Below are 25,002 nucleotides of genomic sequence, written 5' to 3'. Positions count from 1 at the left end.
TAACATAATTTAATTTAAGTTAAAGAGAATATGTCATCACAATTTACCTACACTACACTAACTAACTGCTACATTATGTAGGGCTATGCTCACAAATGCCGGCTATACCTTCGTTTTTGGTTTCCAGGTGCTCTTACCAAAATGTTAAATTTAGAAATATGAAAATGGGACTGAAGAACCAAAGTGCTTCGGTGCATTAACAGAAAGCTTCAGGGTTCGGGCTCTGCATCCTTCCCTTTTCTCATCCATCCCCTTCAGTTACATCACTGGTTCGAGTGAGATGTAGAGCTGGAGGCCTGAGGTGCTCTGCCAAAGCACTTAAGCCTCATTTGCTTAATTAGATTGAAGTTTTAGCATGGAAGAAGCAGCTGGTCAATAAACAATGGTGCGGCTGTCAAGTGTGGACATAGCCCTACATAACATAGCAGTAAGTTTGGGTAGGTTATTGTAGTCACAGATTCCCTTTCATCCAAGCAAAGTGACCTTCTTATTTTTTTGCAGTACATGAAGATGATGGGAGTTAAATCAGGAAATCACTTCTTTGCTTGGCTCATTGAATGTGCCTCTTTCATGATCATAACCGTGGCCATTCTTGTCCTTATTCTGAAGTTTGGCAAAGTTCTGCCGCATAGCAATGGCTTCATTCTGTTCCTTTTCTTCCTGGACTACAGCCTGACAGTGATAGCAATGAGTTATCTCATCAGCGTCTTCTTCCACAACACTAATGTGGCGGCTCTCAGCGGCAGCCTCATCTACATCATCACTTTCTTCCCATTCATCGTAGTGGTTTCTAAGGAGCAAGGCTTGTCGTTTGCTGGAAAAAGCTTATTGGTGAGATGTAACCTTGTATAGTGATTGTTGGTTTCATAGTTTGCTTTTTAAGGCTCTGTTCTCATATATATTTATTCTTCAAGGCTCATAATCTGGTCAGTTCTATGTTCAGAGGTCTATGTTATACGGTTACATGTGACTGCCATTAACTATCATTGAATAATCCTCTACCTGCAGGATAAGGGATAAACGTTTGTTTTCCGGGAATCTAGAGAGTTCAAGTAGAGTCTAACTTTCATGATTCAGCTGTTAACTTCTTTTTTTTAATACAGAGTCTTTTCTCACCTACGGCTTTCAGCTATGCCACACAGTATATTGTTCGCTATGAGGAACAAGATGAAGGTGAGCAGGTCAATAGTTATAACTACTGCATTATACATATCATAATAAGTTTGAATATATGTAAAATATTAGAATGGAATACATATACGAAGATACAGCCAAAAGTTTAATATATATACATATATATTATATATAAAGTGTGTATATATTTTTATTAAAAGATATGTAAGATTATAATTATATATCTATGTAACCCATAACACATTGATGCATTGCAGGGATGCAGTGGCATAACATGTATACTTCCCCGGTGATCAATGACAACTGCTGTTTTGGCTGGTTGTGCTGGATGATGGTGATAGATGCTATGATTTACTTTATTGTTGGCGGGTACATAAGGATAGTATTTCCTGGTAAGTAATGATCTTTTATATTGTTTTTCATTGTTTAGTGGAGTTGTTCTTCACACTGACGTTTTATCTGTTTCTTTAAGGAAAATATGGCATTGGAGCTCCCTGGTACTTTCTTGTTCTCCCATCTTTTTGGAGGGAAGTTTGTGGATTACAAAACTTCTGTTCCAGGAAACCGAGTGGAATGATGCTCTCTAATATTGTTGCTCATGGCTTTCCAGAGAAGAAGGGTAACTAGAAATAAACTTAGCCAATCTCTAGAGTAGATCTTCAACCAAAGCTGTCGAGATGCCTTGACAGAATGCTTGTTTGGCTGAAGGATATTTCATCCTAGTCCCCCTCTGTTTGGTCTAGCATGCATGTGTTGACTGTAGAGAGTGGGAAGTAAACACCTCTGCCAGGTTGATAATTGAAGTTTAACATGCCTGATCCTTTTTCCCTAGTATAAACAAGAGTCAGTCAATATCACTAAACTTGGTGAGGTTAGCTCACTTATATCTCTGAAGGGTTTTCTGGGTTAAAAATATCCATCCCATGGATAGAACATTGATATCTGATTGGTAAGGGTCCATAATACAGCACCCCCACAGCTACTAACTAGATAAACAGACAGATAGCAGAGAGTTCCATTATTTCTTTTGTGGCTTAGATGGGTAAGTAAAGTTAAGCTCCAATTAAAATGAATGGGAGATAGTCTGCAGTAACCTGGTCTGACCACTACATAGAGAACAGAGCTTTGTGTTCCGTTCTCTGGTTATTAACAGCTGATCTGTGGGGTGCTCAGGACACCCACCAATCTACTAATTGTGACCTATTGATGCATCATCAATATTTTGTAGCCCTGAAAGACCCCCATAAGTTATTACTCACCTTTATCTATCCTTACAAATCTTGTTTGCCACTTCATGCCGTGTTGATGGTCATTTGTGGTCATTTCTATTAATTTCTATGACTCAAGTGTCAACATCAAACATTGTAAAACATGATCTGTAAGTAAAATATATATTTATGTGAACCCTTTTGCAGGAGAGAACATATATTCATTTAATGAGCAGGAACATAAAGATCTAAATGTAGGAGTATCTCTTCACGGACTAACAAAGATCTACCAGTCAAAGGCAGCTGTGGAAAACCTGAACCTAGACTTCTATGAAGGCCACATAACATCACTGCTGGGACATAACGGAGCTGGAAAAACCACCACACTGTAAGAAAATGGCTTGATCCATTAAAAAAAAAAAATCAATCTGTATGCAAATAGTTCCCTCTAATGCAACGGTTCTCAAGCTGTGGTACGCGACCCCTTCGGGGGTCGTAATTCGCTTTCACTGGGGTCGCCTAAGACCATTGGAAATATGTGTTTTCCAATGGTCTTAGGAACCAAGACACTACAGGGCAGAGTCTGCTCCCACCTCCCACCAGTGGCAGCAAAGCATGGTAAAATGTAGCTCATGTGCTCCACTGCTGCCCATCTATAACACAGACGGTCTGTGTGATAGTAGAAGCAGCTCAGTTACCTTGTGATGATGTATTCACCTGCCATCACGTGTCGCCTGCAGCACATTTCCGGCATAGGAGTGAAGAGGATGGCAAGAGCAGCGAGAAGGTGCAGAGAGGATCAAGATAGCTATGTTTTATATTTTTCCATATGCTACTGGGGGCATCCTTGTGACTGCTGGCTACTGGGGGCATCACTACAACTATGAAAATAATTTTATGGTTGGGGGTCACCACAACATGAGGAACTGTATTAAAAGGGTCCCAGTTTTAGGAAGGTTGAGAACCACTACTCTAGTGGGAGGTGTAGACAGTTTAATTTTTACCATATACAGCTCTAATATATTTCACAATCATCCAGCACAGAATTGTGAATATGATGAAATGGTTCATAAAGGTAGAGAACCACTTTGAAGGCTATAATAAAAATGGTATATACACAAGAAATAAATGACTAACAATAAACATGTAATACAAAAGTAACAACACATTAGTTCTTAGTCTTATGCTAGCCAATCCAATTCCAGCTAATGTCAATCTTGGTGTAAATCCAAAAACACCAAAAGGTGCAAAATGAACGTTAAAGAGGGGGATTCTGATGCAACATTCTAAAATTACAGACTCCAAACTCAAACCAGTAACTTCCAAATAATTTGACCTTGTGCAAAGCAGAAACCACTTCTATTGGTGATGAAACTTTGTTTGAAAGATACAGGTTTGAGTTTGGAATATATAATTTTAGAACATTTTGGTGGAGTCCCCACTCTTTAAAGTAAATTTTGTAATAAAGAAAAGATGTCATGATGTTTTATCCCTGTATTGGATTTCTCAAATATCCTTTTCTCCCTCAGTTCCATGTTGACAGGACTTTTCAGCGCCTCCTCAGGAACCATATATGTTTATGGCAATGACATAAGAACACATCTTGACCAGGCCAGGAAGAGCATGGGAGTCTGTATGCAGTATGATGTCTTATTTGATCATCTCACCACAAAGGAACATCTGCTGCTTTATGGATCTATCAAAGCCCCACAGTGGGACAAGAGGCAGCTGCACGATGAAGTAAAGAGGTACTTTCATCATATGTTGTTGGATTATGTTAAGTTGTGGGATACTTTGATTTAATCTGTTTGAGTAGTTTTAAGACTTGAATGTCTACAAGTATCATGTACCTGTGCATCTCCAATGTTGTCTAAAAGATCTAATACAGGCAGTCTTGTATGGGTTACATACAAGATATGTTCTTTAGGTTTGTACTTAGGTTGAATTTGTATGTAAATTGATCATTGCACAGCTGATCATTGCATCCTGGGACTACAGTAGAGCATCCAGAGAGCTTCACCAGAGGTTACATTGGCCAGTGGGGAATTTGGGGACTGCCTGAAATCCATATTATTTGTGATTCAACAGATAAGACATAGCCCCTGGTAATTTCTCCAGTCACATCCAAATAGACTTGTCTTCTGATGTGTTAGCGCCTGGGTCCACTAGGGTCGGTGCTAGCACAGGGCATATCCGGGTATGTGCTGGGGCACAGAGCTGCTGGGGGGGACCCACATAAGGCTGTACATAAAGAATCCAAGGGAGTGAGGGGTGCTGTATCTAATTAATCCTTGGGGGGGCTGTTTGGGTCATTAAACTAGGGAATATTTTAGGGAACAGGAGACTGTTTTAGTATCAGAATTTTCAATGCCGCCACATGAGTTCACTGCAAAGGGACCTACTGAGGCTCTGTCGCCCAGGGGCCTGCTGTTAGTTGGAGCTGACCCTGACCAGTTGCCACTAAAAGGAATCTAAGGCCCATGCACAAAACTGTATATACTAAGGCCCATGCATAATAGATTTGTATGGTGCTAATTCCTAAAGTGTTGTGTTTATGAAACTACCAGGTCAGGACTGCTCTTTTGCATAATTTACAACACAAAAATAAGTAGAGGTGAAAACACCTTAATACTGCACCCACAGACTTCCATGACAAAGGAGTTTCTGGGATTTTTTCTATAAACAGCGCCAAGCAAGTCCATTGGTTACGTGTCGTATTGAAGCTGCATTACCATACACAACCCATGGACAGGGGTGGCGCTGTTTAAAGAAGATATCAGCCATGTTTTGTAATCCAATACAAGCTTTTGTTTGGCAGGTTATCAGGGACACGTCCATCACAAGGTGATATAACTTCTTTTTATCTGGAAGCACTTTGGCTGGTTTCCTCCTTTCAGTCTCATGTGGAAGTTACAGACAGAGGTTCTGATTTATCACAGTTATATATCTGCAGCTCAGAACTTTCTGATCAATGGTCCAGAAAAATGATAGAAGATGGCAAAACGATGCCTCATTGCATTTTTTTTCTACTGGATGATCCTATATTGATTGCAAAATGTTGTGGAGCACTTTGGAATGCTGTATACACATAAAACACAATATAAATGCAAATTCCCATTAAGGGCTTCATCCCAGTGCACTTGGGATAGTTTGAATGTAATGCATCCTTACCATAGCTGAATATATTTACTCAGGAGATTGCTAGGGTGTGTTGTGTGGTTGATATAGCTTTATGAGTATGTGTTCTCCAGAAGTAGCAGAGCTCAATTTGTCATTAGTTTTAAATCCTCGTATCCTCGTAATGCTGTAGATTAAAAGGAACAGGTTAGGATGAAAATGAAAGGAAATCTACCATCAAAATCCATCATGATAAACCAGGGACACTTACTCATAGATCCAGGCACTGATTGAGGTAATCTTCTTATGTTTCTTATCTACGGCCTCCTTCCTTCAACTTTTTAAATTGTGCTAATGAGCACAAAGGGCCCCTGGCGATGTTACAAGAGCCTCTCTGTGCTGCGGCTTCACAGGCTGTTACACTGTGCAGAAGCACTTCTCACTGTGCGTGGAAACTTTCTCTTCTGCCGTGAGATTACATCTGGAAGAGGGGGGATTGCTCAGTGCAGAGGGGTAGATGAGACAGTTCAAAAGCCTGTGAAGCTGCAGCACTGAGGTGCTCTGGTAACGCCCCAGGACCTCTTTAGACTCATTAGCATAATTTTCAAAGGTTATTTTAGAAGAAGGAGGACATGCATAACAAATATAAGAGAATTACCACAGTCACCTGGATTTATGAGTAAGTGCCCCTGGTTTATCATGCTTGATTTTGATGGTAGATTTTCTTTAAGCCCGAATCACATTTTTCCATCGCGTTACCCGAATATTTCCGATTTGCACCAATTTTCCCTGAATTGCCCCGGGATTTTGGCGCATGCGATCGGATTGTGGCGCATCGGCGCCAGCATGCACGCGATGGAAATCGGGGGTGTGTGGCCGTAAGAAAAAACCGCCGTATTTAAAAAAGAAAAGTGTCGCTTGACACGCGCTTACCTGCACCCAGGGTAGGACGGTGAACTTCAGTGAACTCCGACAGAATTCAGCGCCGGAAGACCCGATTCCTCCACTGAGAATGCGCCGATGGATCGCGACAGGACCGGGTAAGTAAATCTGCCCCAGAATGTTATAAAGCAGGATGAGCTTTGCAGATCGTTCATAGCGGTATATCTGCAGGCAGCATGTTATGGAGCAGGAGGAGCTGTGCAGGCTGTACATAGTGTCCTATTAGCAAGTAGTATGCGGTAAAGCTGGACATCATGTACAATACAGTATATGGGGACAGATGTATACCAGCAACTGGCTGGCTGACTGGCTACTGGATGTCACAGTAGCACAGTCATAGTGTAAGACTATTCTACACCCTTTAGGGCCAGCAGGTTGAAGTAATAAGAGGGGGGCCACCGGGTTCCCTCTGGGGCTCTCCTGGTAAAGGTAATAATGGGTATCAGTTGATGGTACAAAGGAGGTCAGTGTTGGGGGCTTCAGCCAGGGACTCAAACTGGGAAACAGAGATGATGCAAAAACCTACAGTTCCTTTATTAGGAGAACTTGGAAACAGGTGAGCAGCAGTAACAGGCTGTGCCATATTTCACTCAGATGGTATTCAAATGGAAGTGTGATGTGGCTAGCTGAAGTGCAGATCTTCCCTTTATGCAGGGGAAGGAACTGGTATTTCTGCCCTGAAGCAAGGTGCGCAGGACTGGATGAATCTACTTGGAGCTACGTCAGCTCTGGCAGAAATGTGTTCCTGAGATTTAGTCAGGACTAAACTGAGACTCAGAATCCAGGGCTAAACCTGTACTATAGGTCTCAGCCTCTGAAAAATTCTAGGGTGCTAGCCAACAGGACAGCCTGCACCAACAACAGGTGACATTATAAAGTAACATTAAAATACAAGAATATGCATAATTAAACATACTGGGGCTCATTTACTAAGGGTCCTGCGGATGCGATTCCATCAGGTTTTCCAGAATATTTTCGATTTGAGCCATTTGGGTTTTGGCACACGCAATCGGATTGTGGCTCATCGGCGCTGGCTTTCACGCGACAGAAATCGGGGCGTGGCCATCAGACAACCTGACGGATTCGTAAAACTGTGGAATTTTAAAAACGATTTGTGTTGCAAGATCAGCACTCACATGCACCAGGAAGAAGAAGGTGAACTCCAGTGAACCTCGGCGCAGCAGCGACACCTGCTGGATATCGGGCGCACAACCTTACTGAATCCCGGCGGACAACGCACCGCAAGATCGCGACTGGACCGGGCAAGTAAATCTGCCCCACTGTGCACAATTTACCCACTTGGAGCTCATATTGTTACTGTATGCAGCCTAAACACTCCCTAAAAAGCTGGATCTCTGAGTTACAGACTCCAGTGGGGTGACCGGTCCTACTGTGTCCACACCAGCAAGAATTACAGACTATGAATTTTGTAATAACCCCAACTTCGGGACATTACACCTGCAGATAGGACACCGTTACAGTCTGTTCAGCTTCTCCTGCTCTGTAACATGCTGCCAACAGAAAGGACAATGAAGGTCTTTGGTTAATTTGGGTGCAGGGTGGTGCTGGAACAGTGCTATATTTTTCAGTGGGATGTAAGTTAGTGGCGCAAGGGATTGATGAATTGGCATATGGGCTAAAAGCTTTAGAATTCCCTAGACTTGCTTTTAGCTGTTCTCTTTTTGCGCCAAAAAACAAGTCGGAAAAATAGAAGCGCCAGAAAACTGTTGGATTCACAAGAGCCGCCACAATTGTACTCCCCTAGGGCGCACATGCACTGGCCTCAGGAAATTTAAACGCTCAGCGCACCATTAATTGGCACTGGCCACGCCTGTGGAACGACCTGGTGGTACCACGCCGCAGCTAGTCCACCCCGCTTTGCGGCGGACTCTGGTGAAAACCAGGTACCACTTAGACTCCGGTCCCAGAGTGGTACATAATTCAATGCAGTTCTATGGCAGATTTAGCTTTATGTAGACTTATGCAGAGCAAATGCAGTAATATCAGTGCAGACATTGCCCACAGGTTCACATTAAGCCTATTTCCCATAGTGTGGTTAACATTGCATAACTCTCTTACAAGAAGCAGATTACCACAAAACAAATGACATTGTGTATTAATTCATTGTCTCATTTAGACAAATGTAATTGGAAAATGTAGTGCACTACTGGGGTTTGCTTTTTCTTGTCATCATTATGTATGGGGAGGCTGAATAGTTTTGTACTCAACAATAACTCACTATAATGACATCTTCAACAACTAAAATCACATACGAGAAAACTGCACTTGTCTAAATATTACATGATAAAGGAAGAAATAGTAACCTGTAGCTACATGGAAATATTCATATAGATCAATTTCTAGCCATCACTGAAGGGACCTTCCATTGGGCGTCTTCTTTTATAATATGGCTCTGTGAATTTGGGAAACCCCCTTGGGGCAGGTCTAAGAATAAAATAATGTAATAATTACCAGCTACAGCTCCCTGCTCCATTTCTGGATCTCCTTTCAGATCACTGACGCCCCAAGCAATAGGAGCAAGGGTTTTGCTCCAAGAGCTTACACTCTATGAAGAAGAAGAGGTCACATAAGATGTAAACATACAATGGTCCAGCCATTCTTAATAAAGACATCAGAGATGAATAATTCTGTAGTCACTAGCTTATACCTCCATACATATACAAGATAGATGGTGGGTCCGACATTCTCTATGTATCTATAACAGAAAATCTGCCTGATTGTTTTCCACAGAGAACAATTTATTGTCTTGTATCTCCAAAGTATACAAATAATTGAAAATGTTTCTTAAGACGTAATATAACACTTGGCCACTGGGTGTCGCTCTGCCCCTGGTGACTACCGGTGACATTGAGGTCTATGGAAGCCACAAGCTGTAACTAGCAGCTCCCACTCTTTAATAAAATATAAATATGCAGTGAGATGAAATTCTCCTTGAAGAATTTGTAATCCTCATACATACAGCGCTCTATAAAGGCAGCAGAGACTAATACTCATTCTGGTCTTGGCACATTAATATTCAGCTTCCATATTTGCTACTTTGTTTTCAGGACGTTACAAGAGACTGGATTATACAGACATCGCTACAAACCAGTGAAGAACTTATCAGGGGGCATGAGACGGAAACTCTCCATCTGCATAGCATTGATTGGGGGCTCTAAGGTGGTGATTTTAGATGAACCCACTACTGGAGTGGACCCTTGTTCAAGACGAAGTATCTGGGAAGTCATTTCTAAAAATAAAAATGGTAAGGAGCGGTATTGCAGGAGAAGTGCTATAAGAGATGTTCTAGCATTTCAGGACCTATGTTGAAGAAGTAGTGACAAGAGATATTATTATGCCACTCCAAACCCCTTGCACAGGGGCATAACTAGGAGAGGCAGGGCCCCATGGCAGACTTCTGAATGGGGCCCCCTTTCACCTTAAAAAATATAGATATTCTGTGTACTGTGGAAGATGTGTTAGATACATATTATGCCATACAATGTGCAGCATAATATGTATATAATGCTGCACATCCTCCATTATTTAGTGTGTCTGGTTGGATGATGGGGCTTCCTCAGCTGCTATGGCTGCTACCGCTATAATTATCCCCCTGCCTTGCACCATATAAAGCAGTTTTCACCAACCTTTTTGTATACAACCCTTTTTATCCTATTTCTTATCGAGTGATAGAGGGGGGTCTTCTGTTGGCACCAAATATTTATTTTCACATATGCTGTAACTACCCAACTCTCCCCCTCCTTTGTGTGCCTACCAAGTATAACCCCCCCCCCCAAACTGACCCTTTTACACTAATATGCTTAGTGGCCCCCACTGCAGCAGTCCTCTTCTCTCCTCTGCAGCTGCTGTGTGCGGCTCTGAAGTCAGCTGGTGCAATGACATAATTGAGTCTGCCAACTTCAGAGCCGCACACAGTTGAACAGAGAATGGAGGAGAGGCTCGGACTGCTGCAGGGGAATGGGAAAAGGGGAGTATTTTTTTTTTTCCTGAGGCTCTTTGGCCGCCACATGGGACCACTAGTTTCACCGCCAGTACCGGGGAACCAATAGAGTTTTGGGGCATTAGTGCTCATGAATTTTACTTCCAGGAGCAATAACACAGGAGTGGCACAACACAGTTTTACGAACAATGCATTATATCCTATATATATGTCCGCATCCCCCTAAGTTATGCTTTTGCCCCCTAAAATTTCCTATTACAAATGGAATCAGGGTCAGTATTGTACAATGCTCCCGAACACATAAAAAATAAATGTAGCTGTTCAGTTTTAAAGAACATATTTTGTTTAAATTTTGGAGGACTTATGTCTAGTAATCATACATAGGGTCTATATCTAACCTCTGGGAAACCTGTAAATATACAGTAGCAGTTGTATTTGTGGAAATGAAAACCTATGTTATTTTTAGATAAAACAATCATCTTATCCACTCACCACTTGGATGAGGCAGAGGTGCTCAGTGATCGCATTGCTTTCCTGGAGAGGGGAGGTCTGAAGTGCTGCGGGACCCCATTATTCCTCAAGGAGAAATTTGGAAGTGGGTATCGTCTCACTCTTACCAAAATGGTAAGTAGTCTTCTATCTGGAAAATACGGAAATATGTATGGTAGATGTATAGAGATGGCTTCATTACCTGGTTCAGCATCATACCCTTTTAAACCCATCCATAGTTGGACACAAACACATGTAGCAATGAGACTTATATAACTAATGAAACAATGGGTGAGATTTATTATAAGTTTCAGTGATAAAATTGTTCTAGTTTCCCATGAAAACCAATCAGAGCTCAGCTTTGATTTTATAAACAGCTGTGGAAAAATGAAAGCTAAGCTCTGATTGGTTGCCATGGGAAATTAGAACAGTTCTGGTCTCAGACACTTCTGATAAATCTTCCCCAATATGTTTAGAGTAGAAAATAAATGTCAGGATCAGTGGATCCTCTGGACCACCGCGGGAGATGGAACTAGCCGACACCTGGGACCGGAGTCTAAGTGGCACTTGGTTTTCACCAGAGCCCGGTAACGGGAACACAGGCACACGGAACATGGCAACACAGGACTCAGGAGCGGGAACACACAGGAATACACAGGAACGCAGGAATACACAGGAACGCAGGAATACGCAGGAACGCAGGAATACGCAGGAACACAGGAATACACAGGAACGCAGGAATACTAGCTTGGAAGCTTTCTCTTAGGCTATGAGGCACAAAGATCCGGCAAGGCTTGCAGGAAGAGGCAGGCTTATGTAGAATTGGGCAATATGGCCAGCCTCAATTAATGGCACGCTGGCCCTTTAAATCTGGAGAAGGTGCTGCGCCCTAGCACTCAGGGGATGCACACGCACAGCGGAGGGGAGTGAGCCAGGAGCCTGGACGGGTGAAAGGCGCTGGGGGCGCACTGGCGGGGGCAGAGGAGCACGGGTGAGCCCGTGACCCGCGATGTGGGTCGCGGGACCACCTGTGACAATAAATTGTGGACATGTGGGAAAGGTTTTCTTATCTGAAGTGATGTTATGCTATTCTAATGGCAAATTGAAAGAATAGGAAAAATTGTCTGGATTCTTTTGATATAAAAAACTACATATACAGCAAATGATCAAAATGGATTGTAAAAAAATGATTCATGCTTAGACCCCTCCACCGATCAGAATAGCAGGGGTCCTGTTATGGAGTGTGGCAGTGTATTGCTTGAGCTTCTGTTCCATAGAAATTTGGGTAAGGGATTTGTGCTCTTGTTATTGGTGGATAGAGGATAACTTTAACATTTGGGTCAACCCTTTAAGTCATATTCTACATTAAAAAAAATTCTCCTCATAAATATAGTAGAATATTGCACTTTGCTTATCAAAATATCTACCCCTTATCCCTCACAGCACTTTGGTCATCTCATTAGCATACAGATAAACTATATTTACATATGGATACATACTGTTCAGTCTATTCACATAAAAATGTTCCTTTTAGTAGAAGCCCCCCCTCTCCCCCAGAACTGCCTATAGGCACAGGCCTATTGTGCCTACATGTAAATCCAGCTTCCCATCCAGAACACAATTACACAAGGGACTATTTCAGACAATCACATAGACTCATTGCTATTCATATAATAACTCAATATATTCTTCAGTGGTGAAGCCACAATGTAAGTGCTGCTATTTGGCTTTGTTCACACTTCTGGTTCCGATTGCCTTTCGCTACTGAATAGCGCAATTGTCTCCTGCGCTGTTCTACTCTGTAGTAAAGGGAATGTACATAAAACAGACATATTCTTAGTCATGAGGATCGTTTACAATATGCATCAGCCATATCCATCATGGGTTCACCCATGTGATTGGATCCTTAATATTTATATAGTATTTGCAGATATCCGTTTGGCTTCCCGATCAGTAGGGAGACACTTTTAAGTCTCAAACATGAGCGCGGCTTAGTAAGAACAAATGAGATAACTAAGGCACTTTCTCATCCCATTCATTATTCATTATTCCTTCCTTCATCTGATTGCAGCTCATCAATTCAATACAAGTCAGAGCCGTCATTACGACAGAGTGGCCTATACATATTAGTGAGACGATTTCTAAATAAAATCAAATGAAGAGGTTTTATGGAAAACATTACAACCAAAGAGTTAACAATGATTCGTTTCTGCTGTCTTCTTCTTCCCAAACTCAGCACAAACTCTGAGAACAAAAGTTACCAAACAAATTAATTCTGCTCTGGTCTTAAAATACCAGGACTGATGCATCTTATTGAGTTGACCTCAAATGTGAACCGGCTTATTGACTCCACAAGTTCTAATTCACAATCTAGACATGACTTGATCACAAGGCCATGAAATAAAAGCAAAGGCAGAATAATGATGCATCGCGCATGCATAAAACTATGATAAGTGGCGCCAGGACTAGTAGCAGATTCTGGCTTTTCCCCCCATCAGCCTATGCATAAAAGAATTTTGTGATTGAATGCGGAGACCATACATTAATGAAGGCACTGGAGATATACAAGGCCAAACAATTAGACACAGACATGCTGCTCTTTTTCCATGGAAACCCGACAACTGAGACTTGGAAACTGTATGCTAAATGCAAGAGTTTTGCAAACCAATTAATAATCTCATTTGTATCCATTCTGCACTTCCCTGCTATCGGGATGACCTTGAATAAACAGACCAAACTCTTTAAATGTCTGGGAAACTTAGAAACCAGTCTTTTGGTCACAAAAAATTAGGTCTGATAGGGAAATGTGGTTAGCAAAGGCACAAATGGCATTTATATTACTTGTTAGGGCCAATTGTAGCCTCTGGACACATCCAGAGCCCCTGGGGCATTGACAGCAGGGGAGGGAATAGATACAAATGTGGCAGTAGTACTTAGGTATGTTAGCTTAAAATAGTTTAAGGCAAGATGTACACGTCCAAAAGTAGTGGCCATGAGCTAACCACAAAGACGGCAGCTAGCTCACCGTTGCCATAGACGTGGCATAGAATGGCAGTCTTAAAATTTTCCCCGCCGGTGGTCCTGCACCCATATTCACTAAGAAGCTCTGGAGTCTTAGTGAATATGGGCACAAACTCTGCCAGTTCCGATCTTTAGACCAAATGAGAACTGGCAGAGTTTGTTGATATAGTCAGTTTTCCGTGCGAGACTATAGTAAATGTGATGGGCCGGGCATTCACGCCCCGGCCCGCCCTCCACCGCACCGCCTGGTTTCCCCCTCAACAAACCCACAGTGGTGGCCAGATCAGTGAAACTCCGAAACCAGTGGGAATGGTATTTCACCACACTGTGTCCGAACCGTGTGGCTGCACCTTCAATAGATTGGGCTGGTCCAATTCCTGCAGTGTAATGAACCATAATTCAAAAACATTGTCATGTGCTTACCGAATTCCAAACAGGCTGCCATTGCGTGGCCACATTAAGTGTATTGAATATGATTATCACAAATTCATATTCTTCTGAAAAGCTAGTTATCTCATCCCAAATATCTACACATGTCCGGCCAAGAAGCATGGTAGGGAAGGAAACATCTATATAAGAGTATAAAATATGAGATTAATATATTGTGGATACCTACAGTAAATTTATTGTAATATTGAAAGTCTACCTAAAGAGGTTGTCCCATTTTGCCTACCTGATTTTCATACACACTCAGATGTGCTGATAAAGGGGACCATTTTTCTAAACCCAAAGTTTTGTTTGAACCACCCTTAGGCCAGGGAAAGACACTAAGTGCTGAGGATAAGCCGAACTGAAATCTCTGGCAGCTTACCTGCATTACCCAAATCCCAACCAAAAATGTTGTACAAAATAGCTTTGGGTTTTGGGTTCACATCATGAAAATTATTGCTGGGGATTCAATGCAAACACTTAAATTTGCCCTGGGCTGCAGCAAACCCAACCCCATACTCCCTAGTCTTATGTAGGTGTAGCCGGTGTCTTCACTGCCTCAAGCTCTGGGGTCAGCAGTACAATCAGGATTGGTCTGGTAAGTTAGAAGGGGCAAGTCTTTGTGTCTTCATAGAATTCCCTTCCCTTAGGTATTATACACATAATACTATGGGTTTTTTTCCCTTTTTTCAGTTCCCTAATAAGAAAGATGAATCAGTCTGCGATTCAGAAAAAGTGACCGCTTTAATCCAGTCACATATCCCAGAAGCAATACTGAAGGAAGATGTAGGAGGAGAACTAGTCTATGTCCTTCCACCATTCACAGCAGAGATATCAGCTTCCTACCTTTCACTCCTCCGAGATCTGGACACCAACCTGAATGATTTGCAAATTGGATGCTATGGTATCTCTGACACCACCATAGAAGAGGTAAGCTTAATGTGTGGTTGACAGACTGGCCTATCTTTTGAATCGTCAGAATTCGCTGATAAAGTTTATGCTCACCCTACAGTTTACATAGATATTCACAAAACACTTTTTTCACCAACACATGGACACTTAGCATGCTTATATTCTGAATAGGAAGAGAGGAGTAAGCCAATGTCAGACACCTCCGGCAGTAGTTTATCTTCCTTGAGACAACACGATTGGGCATGTTGAAATCCACCTGCCCAATCCCTAAAATTCACCATAGAAGAAAATGTTGGGGAAACAAACAACATTGGTTGTCTAGACAGTTTTCAGATCGTGTTCCTTTCCAATTTAGAAATAAGAGTTACAAAATAAACATGTAATGTGCTGTAAGTTACTGCTTGGAAACAAACATAATAAAATTAATATTGTCTTCAGCTGGGTAACTGCCCTTTCAATTATGTCTCTAGAGAATGAAACAGTGTATTCCGTTTCTAGAAAGTATTATTTGAAACAAAAATATTATTTTTGACAGTACTCCAGAAAGATGTTACCGTAGTCCAAAATCTACCGTACATGCATCAAATTGTATTCTTTCTTAATAGTTTAATTTTTCATTCATATAGAAATACAAGGCAAATGCTCACATTGCTTTCTATTATACTGCAAAAAGAGTAAAAGGCTATCTGCGCACATTATGGAGGGTCATGCAGAAAATCTGCATTAAAATGTGCATCAAATGTGCAAGCTTTTTATGTGCATTTTTTATTTGATTTGTGTTATGTGTAGTGTGTTTTTTATGTTTACATGCTCTTTACCTCTTTCCATCACTATTTTTCATTTCAGCAAAAACTGAAGTTTAAAGGCATGTGAAAATTTGCATAAAATCTACTTCAAATCCATATCATGGTCCCGATTTTATGAAAGTTTTGGTCCCATTTAAATGGCATTTCTAAAAGCGATCATCATAAATTCAACCTTTAACCCCTTTATTGGAATCAAGACTTAGAGGCAAATAAACAAATAATCAGGTTGCTACCTCTGGGAGTAGTATTAGCTCAAATGGGTCAAGATTTTCAATAAATGTCATATGATGGACATGATGGATATAAGCCAAGGTCATGGCAGACACAATTTGTTTGCCATGCCATACAAGTGGTGGACCAGGGTAGACAGAACACGTTGGAAGACAGATAAACACGCTAAGATCACAAGAGCACAAGTCCTCAGGACAGACATAACCAAAAATGAACTTGCGTTTTCTTTCTTGTAGGTATTCCTAAAATTAACTGATGGACTAGATGAGGAAGATGAACAATTTTCAAAAGCAATGCCTATCCCTAACAAGGAGGATGTTATAGTAGATGATGAAATCTCTACAAACTCATACAATCTTTTTGACAGAGATGGTATGTTTTAGAAAAACTATTGTAATAGACCACAAAGCAGAATTAGCTCAGAAGCTATGTAATGTACATGTACATCAGAAATTTCATGAACATAGAGATAAAAGTGTGTCCGGACCTTCAGTATATTGAGATTTACTAAAGAGATGTACTCACCTTTGAGTCTGCTAGTGAGTGGGACTATGCACTAGTGATCTATCTTGACATTACTTTTGCCCACAGACATCAATTATATCCCTCCGGTGATTTAGTAGTTTCAGTAAAGGTGACTATAAGTACATGATCAAAGTAAGCCCAACCTGTCGGACTGTCTTATATGTATCAGGGAAGTGCAAGGTGGAAGGATGAGCATATTGCCCAGTTCTTCTGTCCTTATCAGAGGCAAGTCAACTGGAAAGATTGTAATAGCGGCTCATACTGGCCAACAATACTCTCCTATACCGATTCAAAACACGTGTCTACTCATTTGAAACAACTGTTCATTTATATTACCAATACAAATAAACCAAGGAAATCAGAGTAACTTCCTCTTTTTTTTAATATTTTAATATGGCACAATTGCATATTTGGGCAAACATTCGCGACTTTTCCACTTGCCTAACAAAGTTAGACACACAAGAATTTTTCAGTTTTCAGTTAATATTTTGCACCTAATACATCTTTAATATCAAGGAGTGGATGTATAAAAATTGTACAATTTAGGACAAATGGCGTTAAAATTATGCAATTTGGTGCAAATAAACTCCAGTCCCAAGCAGGCATAGAAAATAGCTTAGAAGGGTATTGCAAAGGAATTTATGACTTTTGTGCAACTTTTTTTTTTAAAAAAAAGGTGCAGAACAAACAACAGACATACATGCCTGATATATCAACCTCTAGATAAATTAAACAAGGCCAAAACCTGGAATAACCAAAAAAGACCTCCCTAGCATATTGTTAAACTTTATTTGTTAAAATGTACTGAATCTAGGGTTATCGGCTTCAATATTACATTGGCATCTTCATCAGGCACAAATTCATATTCAAGTCTTTGTTTGTTCTACTATTAATACTTACACAGATCAACCACTGACCAAGATGGAACATGTCAAAGGTTTCAAGCTCCTGCTCAAGAAGATCATGGCTATGTTTATAAAGAGGTTCCACAACTCCAAGAGGAATTGGAAGGGTCTGATTTCTCAAATTCTGCTTCCTGTATTATTTGTCATCGCTGCCATGGGATTGGGATCACTGTCAATAGGATATGCAGAATATCCAGAGCTCTTATTGACCCCTGAGATGTATGGCACCACAGAGCAAGCCGTACCCTTTGAGTGAGTAACTTCCATATATGTATGACAGCTACGCACCATGCAAGTTACCTGTAGAGGGGCTTATATTTAGTATTACAGGCAGTCCCCGGGTTACATACAAGATAGGGTCTGTAGGTTTGTTCTTAAGTTGAATTTGTATGTAAGTCGGAACTGTATATTTTATCATTGCAATCCCAGCCAGAACTTTTTTGGTCTCTGTAATGAAGATTTATTGTTAATCCTGGTTCTTATGACAACCCAACATTTTTAAAATCCAATTGTCACAGACACCTGTGATAACTGTTACAGCTGTTTATTGTAGCCTAGGACTAAAGTACAATAAATTAACAATATCCAGAGGTCCGTTTGTAATTAGGGGTCATATGTAAGTCGAGTGTTCTTAAGTAGGGGACCGCCTGTATAGTTAAATGTGTAGAGATAGTACATGCAAATACAGGCGCTTAATACTGTGCACCATGATTTATAGCATTTAAAGTAGCATCAGAACAGCCTTTACTTCGATGCTTTCATATGCCGCTCTGTTTGTGACAGCAAATTTTTCATGTTTTCTCATAATTACACTTTGATTCATTTTCCAGAATTTCTAATGACACAAGTGAAGACCTAATGAATGAAATGAATTCGTTTCCTGGCATTGACAATGTCTGCATGACCCAAAACTCGTAAGCACAAAAGCACAGTACTTGATGGACTGATGTCCAGTATTGGTTGGACTTGATGTCTTTTTCTCACCATGTTACTATGATACTATTGTCCTCCGCTGTCTTTATTAAATAATCAGTTTGCAAGGTCCATTGTGGAAAGGAAAATAGCCAAGGTCCAATGTCACAGGCTAGAGAGAACTGCTTTAGAGGGTTACATAAATCTACTGCATAGAAAACATACACTGACATCAAATAAATGAGTAGGAGGAACTGAGAAAACGGAAGGGTGGAAAAATGTGTAAAGCAAAGAAATCGAAAATGAAAAAAATAAGGAATAAGGAAAAAGTCCTTCCTTCCGTAATTATCAAAACATGAGAAGTCACCAAGGATTTCCATGACTATATAAAAACACAGACTTGACAACAAAGTACTTTTATAAAAATAGCGGAGCTCAAAAGGGACTTTTACTATTCTTTACATTATGTAGATTGCATCCTGTACATTGCTCTGTATATTACATAACACAACTGATGCAGAACCTCTTTCTGGGGAGATAGAGATGAGCTTCTTCTTCATCATGGATAAAACAATTTTTTTTAAAGGCGGTCAACAGCATCTTAGAGGTGCATTACATTGCTTTGCAGCTGCTGAAGAACCTCTTTTATAAAATGATAGATCTCTCATCCATGCAGAAGAGACTATAATGGGCTGCAGAGCAGTGCTGTCTACAGTGGTAAACAACATTCATCTCTATATAATCAGAACATGATTTTATACACATATTATTTTACTAATGTTGACAATAATATTTGACAATGTTATTGTTTCTCATCCCAAATATTTAACTCACATCTAAATGACTATTTAATAGAACAGAAAACAAAAAATGCTGAAATAGTAAAACATAATTTACCACTTTTAAAGGGTCATAGTGATACTGTATGTAACAGCTTAGAGAATGATGTGTTACATCTGTTTCCCTGCTTGTAGGCAATGCTTGGCTGAAAACAGCTTGGGGTCATGGAACTATACAGGCAACCAGACCCCCGCATATGGCAACTGCAACTGCTCGACTGGATATACAGTAAGTGGAATGAGACTTGTAAATTCTGCTCCTGACATGAAGATCTGGAATTATTATGGCCACTTCTATAGCTTTACAGATGTATAGGGAACACATTAAAAAAATAATATACAACAATTTGAAAAAAACCCTTAAAGCTCAGAGATTTTCCTTCCCAAACCAAACCTTATTGATTGGGAAGTTCTTATCCCCATGTACAGAACTGTATGAGGGCTTTTTGGATACATTGTACTTTCTAGTGGCACCATTCAATATTCTGTGCCATTCAATCTGTAAAAAATTAAAAATGTGGTGGATTTGGCAAAAATACACAGATGTCCTATTTTCTGTGGCTCAGTACTGTCACAGAGATACCAAATTGTAGATGTGGCCTTATAAGAAGTTCATCGTTCCTCAGTACTTCTTTTATTATAACTCTATATGCCGCTATCACAGAAATATAAAGTTGTAAAAGTTATTCAATTTACACTGGGTCGCTTAGGCTATGTCATCCGAGTGCCACAGGGAGCCTCGTAATTTAATTTATGTGCTCCCTTCAACTCTCCCCCATATACACACACAGTGCATAGATAGGTGGCGGTCCGCTAGAGCTAAGGGGACATGCATAAACTAAAACACAAGGCTCTCTGAGGCACTTGGGTGACATAGCCTGAGGACCCCAGGGTAATTAGCATAACTTTTATAACTCTGTATTTATGCTATTGTGGTATATAGAGTTATAATAAGAAGTCCTGAAGAATGATGTTCCTCAGCAACTTAGTAAAGTGATGGTAGATGTCCTTTAATATTTAAGTATTTAAGTCTCCAGTTACGGCGTTTACTGCTGGTAATAATTAGATTTATATTTTAATAGATCTGAGATTTTTGTGATGCAGACACACATGTTACTGATTTTTTTAAATAATTTTTTTTGTGTTCTAGGGAAAAGGGGGTGATTAGAATTTTTAATATTTTTTATTTTTTTCATATTTTTTAAAACTTTTTGGCATCTGCATTTCCTTTCCCTGGCAGAACTGACCATTTTGTAGGACAATCAGAGAAGTGATGGGTTTTGTAATATTTAAATATGCCCTTTGCCAGTATCTAGAGTACACTATTCTAGCAATACTACCATTATCCAGGCCACTCCATCATGAAGCTTTCCTCTGTGTTTTAAGAAGGTTCCTATGAAATGAAGCCTAAGCAATGTACAAGTGAAATTTGGAAAGAAACGATGACATTTAGAATTTCACCATCACAAAATCACCTGGATACAAAGTTATGGATAGTTACGGAGAGATGCACTGTGGCTCGGTGTATTGTTTCATTGTTAGCACAGCTCGGAATGACTGCTTCTTTTGTCATGTTCGCTGTAAATAGAGCAATTAGCAACATTCAGAGCAAGAACATTTTTTTTGCTGTTTACTTAGTTTATATACAATGTGGAGTTAGTTATTACTCGTGACATAAAATTACAGCTCTAACTGAGCATATTATTGCTGCAAATTATGTGCCTTTACTCTAGCACAATGCTACTTAAAGAATTGTTTTGATCACTGTAGAACGTCTTTATTGGGTTTCTAATCCATGTAAGGCTCTCTTTAAGATAGCAGACATGATAACAGCTATAATGCCCTGTCTGGGTACAAATAGAACTAGATGAAGCTAGAATATGACTGCATATTCCTTGTAAAATACACCGTAACCCCCTGACAAAGACAGCTTAAAATGAGGTTTGGAGCACTTCTAGAAGAGGATTTCATCCAGGATATCTTTGTACTTGGCCAAATGCATCTCTCCTTCAATTGCAACCAGTCAATCTGTTCCTGCGACAGAAAAACACCACTTAGCATGATGTCACCACCATGTTTAACTGTTGAGATTATATTTGGCATGTAATGAGCAGTGCCTGGTTTTCTCCACACATACCACTTAGAATTGACACCAAAAAGTTATTTGACTCATCAGACCAGAGAATCTTGTTGGTCTGGGACTTCTTCATGTGTTTTTTGCAAACTGTATGCAGCACTATATCTTGCACTAAGGAGGTCTGTTAGTATAATCTGCCATAAACCTCCAACTGATGGTGGGCTGCAGCCATAGTTGACTTTGTGGAACTTTCTCTCTTTCTCTGGAGCTCAGCCACAGTGATTTTGTGGTTGTGGGTCTTCTATACCTCTCTCACCAAGGCTCTTCTCCTACAATTGCTTGGTTTAGCTAGACAGCCAGGCTGAGAAGGAGTTGTGGTCATCCCAAACTTCTGCCATTTAAAATTATGAAGGTCACTGTGCTCTTAGGAACCTTGAGTTCTGCAGAAATTCTTTTGTAACCTTGGCCAGATCTGTGACTTGCCACAATTCTGTCTCTGAACTCCTTGGGCAGTTCCTTAAACCTCATGATTCTCATGGGCTCTGACATGCACTTTGAGATGTTAGTTCTTATATAGACAGGTGTGTGCATTTCCTAATCATGTCCAATCAGTTTGATTATACAGGATCAGAAGTAAATTGACAGCATAAGAGTTAAATATGAGTGTTACAGCAAATGGTCTGAATACTTTTGACCATATGAAATTTCAGTTTTTCTTATTTAATAAATTAGCAAGAATATCTGCATTTCTCTTTGTGTCTGTTAAGATTGGGAACAGAGTGTACATTGATGAGAAAAAAAAATGGCTGCAATGAAACAAAGAGTGAAAAATTTAAAGGGGTCTGAATACTTTCCGTACCCCCTGTATTTTATAAAATTGATGTGTCAGAAAAGAAGAAGCACATGTTCACAGGAGCACATGTTCACAGGTGTTCACCTACACACAGAAACACACCTACAAAGAAAGCCCCTTTTCTCACTTTGTATTTTCACAATTTTGCCCATTCCCCTACCAGTAATTTCACTAAGAACTAATATACAAGTAATTGTATATAAAAGTAAACATTTGTACTACGGTAAGTCTGTTATGTTGTATCATCCAGGTATGTAATTCCGCTGATGTTGCTCCTCCCCATCGGATGACTTACTCAAAACAGATGATGTACAATCTCACTGGGAGCAGCTTGGAGGGCTATCTCATCACAACAGCCTTACAGTTTGCCCAGAAGCGGTAAGTTTATCCTCCATTGTTTGGTCTAAGACCGTTTTCTTCTTTCATATTGAAGATATTTTCTCTTTCACTCTTTACAGTTTAGAGATGAAACATAATAGCTCGATCTATATCTCTATGGAAATAAAGATAATAAGCACAGGTTTTCTCTATTTTTGTTATGTAAATAGTTAAATCTATTGTAACATGGAATGGCAGAACATCCAGATGTATCAGATATGTGGAGATATTTATAAATTTGCTGCTGGAGAAAAATACAAAAATGCATGTTTTTACCATTTTATTTCTACCAATGTTTAAATGTCCGCATAGGAGGAAAACAAGAAACCAATTGGTGTAATCTCATCTCTGAGTTGACATCTTTAGCCGAGCTATTTCATATCTCCTTGGAGACATACCATGCTCAGACAAACATGTGCATTAACAGCAGGTGTGCCCTCAATGTTAAGTGTATTCACATCCCACTTCATTCCCAGAGAGCATGTATAATAGCTGGTCCATCGTTGCCACAAATGTGTTTAAAACCTGGATACACGAAAAGTAAAAGAACCAGGTGTAGCTCGAGCAACCCCCTTTAATGGGAATTAGAAAAACCTGTTTGTTCTCTAGTGGAATCTGTGCCACAACTTTATTTCTGGTATTATGCATTAGTTAATTTAAAGGGGTTATCCAAGTTTGGATGCTATCCCCTATCCACAAAATGATAACATGAGAAACGGACCCTCTCAACCTGAATTGGAATCTGTGGAGCGGCTGGAGGAACATGCACCCTGTGACTCCATTCTATTCTTTATTCAACTGTTGCTGTGCTCTACTAACTCCCGCACTCATATAGTAAGTGGATGGAGTGGAAGGGCATGTTTGTCCTACTGCTCCACCCATTTGTGCTAAAATGTTCCATGTTCAGATCAAGGGGGTCCCGTTGTATTGGTTGGTGGTCCCAGCAGTCAGAACCACGCCAAGCACCTTTTTTCCGTAATCCTGTGCATAGCAGAAAACTTCTAAACTTGGGTCAGCAACACAACTTAGAAGCAACACAACATGTGGTCAGGTGTTTTTTTTAAATCCTGGAAACCCTTTTAGGCTTTTCTACCCCATGTCCCATTCATGGGCATACAACATGTTCATATATGGGGAATCTTTTAAACACAGAACAGGTGATGTCTTCCCTTTTGCTTCCTGTGACATGGAGAAACCAAAGTTGTATCCATGCAGATAAAATACATTTTCCAGAGTCCATGCTGTTTCCTTAATGTCACAGCAATCGCTTTCCATAAATACAATCCTTTCACAGGAAAAGTCAAGGAATTAAAGACCTGTCCTGGACCTACTGCTTAGCACCCTGATGGGGCTTACTTTAGGACTGAGTTTACAGAAATTGTATCTTGCTCTGGTTTATGGAAATTGGTTTCCATAAAATGCCATATTGCAAATATGTGACTTACTGCAGCCCAGCTTTCTCATAGGAGAACCTAATGGAGAAAGGGCTCATGCACACGAATAATGTTGTTTCAATGGCTAGCACACATCCCCATATATTTCTATGACCCCACACCCACCGTCTTAATTTCGATGCCCCTAGGTATGAGCCGACTGCCTGGGCTGAAAATTTTAGAGCAGGTCCTGCTCCTGCCTGTGCCTGTGGCTCTGGCAGTATTTTCTCCTGCCATCAGAGCATGCTTAGACCTCATATCTCATATGCCAGTGACACAAGCATATCTTCTGTCCTCCATGGTTATGGGCAATGGGAGATATCTGTAATCGTACCTGAAAGTTTGGGAGTGTGATTGAGTATGTTTGTTTGTAGGTATGGAGGATGGAGTTTCGGCCTTCCTACGTCTCAGATTAACAGTTTGATAGCACTGCCTGCAAACCTGACTCTGAATAAGGTAATTAGAGAAATTCTAGACAAGAAGATGCATTGTACATTATTGTATAAATCTTTAATTCTAACATAATAAAGAAATAATGGAATAAAATGGAATATATTATAATATGTTGTAATTAATTTACTGGTACATTTTAATTTGCCAAAATACAATTGTTTGTTAGAGATGTTTTTTTTTTCTAGGGCCTTACCGCCCTTATCAGTTGTACAGGTGACAATATGCGTTTATTACTAATGTAACAATAGTGAAAATGAATGGGATTGTCAAGAAGTTAAAAAAGATGGCTGCTTTCTTTGAAAAACAGCGCCACAAGCGACCATGGTTTGTGTTGGTAACCTCCCATTACATATGGTCAAGTCATGTTGACAACCCCT

The 25,002-nt window shown here is 40.2% G+C and overlaps 1 protein-coding gene across 1 annotated transcript in view; it reads left to right on the top strand.

Annotated features, from left to right (window-relative positions):
- LOC140075443 (uncharacterized) overlaps nt 1–25,002 on the top strand; it is a 163,721-nt gene that overhangs the window by 105,582 nt on the left and 33,137 nt on the right. Inside the window, exons 29-43 of the mRNA XM_072121366.1 lie at nt 502–831; nt 1,104–1,173; nt 1,392–1,526; nt 1,607–1,753; nt 2,550–2,730; nt 3,872–4,090; nt 9,470–9,666; nt 10,829–10,986; nt 14,995–15,231; nt 16,487–16,622; nt 17,680–17,932; nt 18,511–18,594; nt 19,567–19,660; nt 22,612–22,739; nt 24,547–24,628. Of these exons, the coding sequence (XP_071977467.1) occupies nt 502–831; nt 1,104–1,173; nt 1,392–1,526; nt 1,607–1,753; nt 2,550–2,730; nt 3,872–4,090; nt 9,470–9,666; nt 10,829–10,986; nt 14,995–15,231; nt 16,487–16,622; nt 17,680–17,932; nt 18,511–18,594; nt 19,567–19,660; nt 22,612–22,739; nt 24,547–24,628 (2,451 nt within the window). The remainder of the gene's footprint in view (nt 1–501; nt 832–1,103; nt 1,174–1,391; nt 1,527–1,606; nt 1,754–2,549; nt 2,731–3,871; nt 4,091–9,469; nt 9,667–10,828; nt 10,987–14,994; nt 15,232–16,486; nt 16,623–17,679; nt 17,933–18,510; nt 18,595–19,566; nt 19,661–22,611; nt 22,740–24,546; nt 24,629–25,002) is intronic.

The sequence above is a fragment of the Engystomops pustulosus genome, chromosome 8 (genome assembly GCF_040894005.1).
Source record: "Engystomops pustulosus chromosome 8, aEngPut4.maternal, whole genome shotgun sequence".
NCBI lineage: Eukaryota > Metazoa > Chordata > Amphibia > Anura > Leptodactylidae > Engystomops > Engystomops pustulosus.
This window is presented reverse-complemented; position numbering and strand designations above follow the sequence as displayed.